This window comes from Triticum aestivum, chromosome 4A, assembly GCF_018294505.1.
Source record: "Triticum aestivum cultivar Chinese Spring chromosome 4A, IWGSC CS RefSeq v2.1, whole genome shotgun sequence".
Classification (NCBI taxonomy): Eukaryota; Viridiplantae; Streptophyta; class Magnoliopsida; order Poales; family Poaceae; genus Triticum; species Triticum aestivum.
The window spans coordinates 278,889,808-278,895,443 of record NC_057803.1 but is presented as its reverse complement, the minus strand read 5'-3'; the positions used below and the strand labels follow the sequence as shown (position 1 = coordinate 278,895,443).

General features: G+C 43.2%; 1 protein-coding gene across 2 annotated transcripts; it reads left to right on the top strand.

Moving 5' to 3' along the window:
* The first annotated feature begins 315 nt into the window (after nt 1-315).
* On the top strand, nt 316-4,745 carry LOC123085962 (heterogeneous nuclear ribonucleoprotein 1). Of its 2 annotated transcripts, none has more exons than XM_044507658.1 (4): nt 316-509; nt 786-1,033; nt 1,170-2,348; nt 4,117-4,745. In XM_044507658.1, exons 2-3 carry the CDS (start codon nt 812-814, stop codon nt 2,337-2,339), a joined length of 1,392 nt encoding a protein of 463 aa, XP_044363593.1. In that variant the 5' UTR covers nt 316-509; nt 786-811; the 3' UTR covers nt 2,340-2,348; nt 4,117-4,745. The 2 variants fall into 2 exon arrangements, with proteins under 2 accessions (XP_044363593.1, XP_044363592.1); XM_044507657.1 differs by having other exon boundaries at nt 316-624.
* The last annotated feature ends 891 nt before the right edge of the window (nt 4,746-5,636 follow it).

The following is a 5,636-nucleotide window of genomic DNA, read 5'->3' as shown; positions in this document are numbered from 1 at the left end:
AGGAGGATACATTCGAAACTAAAATTAGTACTTTTATAAATAAAATAATGTACGTAGTTTTATTTTGAACCATTACAGAACGCGAGTATGCATAAGCATTCACAAGGATTGAATTCTAAAAGAATACATATAGTCTGACTAGATTAAAAGAAAAAATTTAAGAAATATATTCATGGAATAAATTCACATAATTCATAAACGTTACATAATGCAAGTAAGAGAGAGAGGAGAGAGAGAGAGGGGGGGGGGGAGGCAGAAAAAAGGGGCATAAAAAACTACAAGGACATCTATATATAAACACCTCACAGGACATAAAAGAAAAGACAGAGAATAGCAAAAGGAAAACAAAAAATAAAAAGGAAGGAGAGAGATAGAATAGAGAGAGACACACAACAAGAAAGGAAGGAGAGGAGGAGGAGGTGGTGGTGCCGTGGTATGGCCTTTGAGGTTGCCATGCCTCCCCCAAGATCCTAGGCAGCCAGCTCGAGACCCCTTCCTTGGATCAACCGGTGCGCCCTGCCCCTGAATTCACCGCTCTCTCTCCGCCCCGCTGCGCCAAATTCTGCTCCATTTTGGTGCCCAATTCCTGCGCTTTCGGTTGGTTCTTGGAGCCGGGCATTCCTGGTGCGTTGTCGTCCGTGTTTAGATCTGCCGCCCGGATCGCCGGCTCGCTAAAGATCGGATCTTGGCGGCGGCGGCGCTCGTTTTCTTGATCCGATGGCGCCTGTTTCGATCGGTCGGCGTAAGATCTGATGTGAAAGCTGCTGTCTTTGTGTTCTTTGCAGGTTGGAAGTAGGAGCCAGAGCCGGAGATGGAGGCCGACGCCGGGAAGCTGTTCATCGGTGGCATCTCGTGGGACACCAACGAGGACCGCCTCCGGGAGTACTTTGAGAAGTACGGGGAGGTGGTGGAGGCTGTCATCATGCGCGACCGAGCCACGGGCCGCGCCCGGGGCTTCGGGTTCATCGTGTTCGCCGACCCAGCAGTTGCAGAGCGTGTAATAATGGAGAAGCATATGATCGACGGCCGGATGGTAAGACTCGGTGTTTGCTTACGTACGCTAGGTTCATGATGATGTGCTAGATCCATGCTGTTATATTGCTTTGTAGGGTTTTTTTTGTAATTACTATCATTTTGGAAAATTCAGAATGTTTGGATTGTTCTGTCAGGTGGAGGCCAAGAAAGCTGTCCCTAGAGACGATCAGCAAGCACTTAGCAAGAGTGGTGGCAGTGCTCATGGATCACCAGGGCCCAGTCGCACCAAGAAGATTTTCGTTGGGGGTCTTGCATCCACCGTGACAGAGGCAGACTTCAGGACATATTTTGAGCAGTTTGGCACGATCACTGATGTTGTTGTGATGTATGATCACAACACACAGCGTCCTAGAGGGTTTGGGTTCATAACGTACGATTCTGAAGACGCTGTGGACAAGGCATTGTTCAAGACATTCCATGAACTAAATGGTAAGATGGTTGAAGTCAAGAGGGCTGTTCCTAAGGAGCTATCACCTGGACCTAGCATGCGCTCTCCTGCTGGCGGAATCAACTATGTTATGAACAGAGCCAATAGCTTTCTCAATGGATATACCCAAGGTTACAGTCCGAGCCCGGTAGGTGGTTATGGAATGAGGATGGATGCGAGGTTTGGGCTTCTATCAGGCGGCCGTAGTAGTTATCCTTCTTTTGGTGGTGGTTATGGAATTGGTATGAACTTTGACCCAGGGATGAACCCAGGTATTGGCGGTAGCTCGAACTTCAACAATAGTGTCCAGTATGGACGGCAGATCAATCCATACTACAGTGGTAATTCGGGTAGATACAATAGCAACATTAGCTATGGTGGAGTCAACGACAATTCTGGGTCAGTGTTCAACTCACTGGCTCGTAATCTCTGGGGTAATTCAGGTCTCAATTACTCTTCCAACTCTGCAAACTCTAATTCCTTCATGTCATCTGCAAATGGGGGGCTTGGTGGAATCGGGAATAACAATGTGAACTGGGGAACCCCTCCTGTGCCTGCTCAGGGTGCTAACGCTGGCTCGGGCTATGGCAGTGGGAACTTTGGTTATGGGTCGACTGAAAACAACTTCAACCTGAGTCCTGGTGCTTATGGAAGGAACACTGGATCAGGTGGCGTCAATGCTTCACTCAACCAGTCAAGCAATGGATATGGGAGGAACTTTGGAGATTCGTCAGCGGGTGGCGGTGGCTCCATCTATGGAGACACAACTTGGAGATCTGGATCTGAGCTTGACGGAACCAGCCCATTTGGATATGGGCTTGGGAATGCAGCTTCAGATGTTACAGCAAAGAGCTCAGCGGGTTACATGGGGCATTAACAGATAGAGGTTAGATCTTTTCTTCGTTGTATTATCCTTGTGCTTTTCTTTTTACAGTTTGCAAATGTTTAACTACTAGTTCATGTACTAGCAGCATCAGAGAAAGACCCTCAATTTTGAAACTTTCCACTGAACTGGTGGTACTAATGCTTAGACAATGTAGCTTCGAATATGTTGTATCCCCTGTGCTAAATGCCATTGTTAATGCTCAAGTTTCATATACAAAATATATTCAGTATGGGAAATACCAACACTGGCCTTGGTTGTCCCAGGATAATGCATACATGTAGTTGTCACATTTTCATGTCCATGAAATCTAGACAGGCATTGATCAGTTGAACCATAGCACCATGATACAGAAGTTACTGTCATTATGAACTAAAAAGATGTCGTTACCATCCATTAAAATTGTTAAGTGTCTATCTACTTCATGTCCCAATCGCTACATTAGGATGATTTTGATGATTCATGATTGTATATGATGGATATTGCAAATTGTCTATGTTCTTCATGTTCCAATTGTTACGTGAAAATGATATTATGGTTCATGGTTGTTTATGATGGATATTGCAAATTGTTATGAAATGAACACATAAGTTGATTGGATTTAAAAACTTTTGCCACGTTATGGTATAGATTCATTTTGAACATGAACCTACGAAGATGGTATTAAAGTAGTATGATAAGCTTGCAGTATTAACAAGAGCTAAATCCATTGTTGCCTTCTTTTTATTTGTGCTACTGTGAACTGTAATACTGTCTTGTCCTAGAAACTTGATTAGTGTTTTTCACATTCAAACATTTGCCATCTGTGAACTTAACCTACACCTCAAATTATTTAATCCACATTGAAACACTGGTCATCCATGAACTGCAGCCATGACCCCATATGAAAGAATTGGTGCACCTCATATTTACTTATACGAAACATATTAGTCCAGTAATATATTCAACGATAACGAGGTGTATTAGTATGTGAATATGCATGTTGTATCTCCAGTATACACTTTAGGTCAAAATTATACTGTAGTGCTTTTATTTAGAAAATCGTGCGAACCGTTATTCCTTGGCCATCTTCTCCAACTTGAAAAGAAACTATTCCATGCTTTTATATATGTTTATACATTTTTGTTACCCATGGTAAAATTGAATATCTGGCACTTAAACTACTACAGATCTTAGGGTTACAGAATCAATCTTTAGGCATCGAACACTTGTATGGTACTTTGGAATATATTGCCCCTTTCACATACTGATATTTCCTTCAATCTAGTCTCATTGCTGGTTGACAATTTATAAGTCGTTTTTTTAATAGACCAACTTTGCTTCTGCATGACTTGAGCTAAAAGCTAAAATATGGTCCAAGGACTTATTTTTGATAGCTGAACCAATTTATATTGTATTTTCCAAATTTAACAGTTAATACTTATGTCATCAATTACCATGGCATTATGTCTAGTAAATCCATTTTGGCTTGCTCATACTATTCAAGTTTCAAATGACGTAGATTGTTATATGCTGGATATCATTTGGACAGTTCAAAGGAGCTCTTTCTCTTAGAACATAGACTGTTAATGTGGGTTCACCGGATCATTTTAGGCCAAGCATCATACTCATACTGCATTTGTCGACATCAATATTTGGTTGTTCTGGATGACACTTGACACTGCTGTGATCTAAAAGGCACCATTGAAGCAACTTGTTTGTGCTTTTTTCCTTTGCTTTGGTTATTGTACAGTCGTAATTATGCTTTAACTTATCTGTTTGCTTTGTGCAGGAATGACGCCGCCTAGGAATCTTTTTCGCATACAGCAATTCATAATAGGTTGAGAAGAGAACCGCAGGTGCATCAGGTGCAAATTTTGAACTTCACATGATTAAAAGGCATGGGTTAGTTAATAGAGCTAACCAGGGAGTTGGTCAAAGAGATCAGTTATATATCCTCGGAAGATCATTTAAGCGTATTTGCATATGTAAGGTTTGAGATTGTGGTTTCGGATTTCTACAGCGAGTTTAGGTTTTGGCAACCCTGGGTTTTTTCTTGGTTGAGATGTGAAGTAAGATTGCGGGATATATATGTCTGAAGAGTGTTCAGTAGTACGGCGGCGCTGCCCCCCCCCCCCCCCCCCCCCCCAAAAATATAGACCCACCCCTTTTTTGGGTTTTTGTTCGTATAGTAGAAACTGCTTTAGTGTTCGTTGAATTGTGTGGTAGCTCTTGTTATCAGGATGATAAAATTCCCCCCTTTTGGCTTTTTTTTAAATCTTATTACTGAAGTGTATGTACCAGAGGTCTGGTCTGTGTTTTTCCTAGTGCAACTTGTGAGGGATGCCCCTTGTGGGTCCCAAAGAATAATAATGCTACAATATATTCTAATTCATTTTGAGGCTTCTTTTCTCTCTCCAAGGCTATATTTTGTGTCTTGCTGGAACATCTGTACATTCTGATTCCCCTGCAAATTGCCTATGCCTTTTCGGCATCATCTTCTCATCTGGATCTGTCTGTCTAGTGGCTCTGGTGTTATAGGTTCTTGTGCCTTCCTTGCATAGTAATCAAACTAACATGTAATACTATATTTTGTTCTGTAATTCTGTTTGCTTCATCCTTTTAAAGATTTCAGTAAGAACTACATATGGATGTATAGAGATATTTTAGTGTAGATTCACCCATTTTTGCTATGTATGTAGTCCTATTGTAATCTCTAAAAAAAGGGGAGTAATAATTAGTTAATCTCAACACATCTTAAATTTGGGACAATAACTACATAGTTGAAATTAGCGCAGTAGTTGATATCACAAGAAACATCAAGCTCACAAATTCTGTGTAGTAAGAGCAACTCCACTCGTTCGGCCCCCAGTGCATAGGCCGACGCTATTTCGGACGCTCGCCCGGCGATTTTTAGGCCCTGGGGCGATTTGGTCCCAGCCACGCCCTTAAGGCGTCATAAATTCAAACTTGTTCATTCCCGCTACCAAAAAACACCACAAGTCCGGCGATTAGCGATCAATAAAAAGTTTGGCGTGCAAAAGAAAGGACGCACACGCAGTGCATCAAACAGCGGCGGCGGCCTCCGGCGTCGGACTGCCGGGAGTCGGCGTGCGCGGGCTGGTCGGCATCGGCGCGGCTTTTATGCTGGGCGTCATGGAGGCATCATCGCTCGGGCTTGGTGGCGACGTTGGGGTAAGCGTGGGAGTTGGCGCCGCCGTCGACGACATCTGATTCAGGACGAGGCCACGCTCCGCCAGGTACCACGCCTTGACTTGCTCGTCCATCGCCGACATGTCCCCCCCCCCCTCA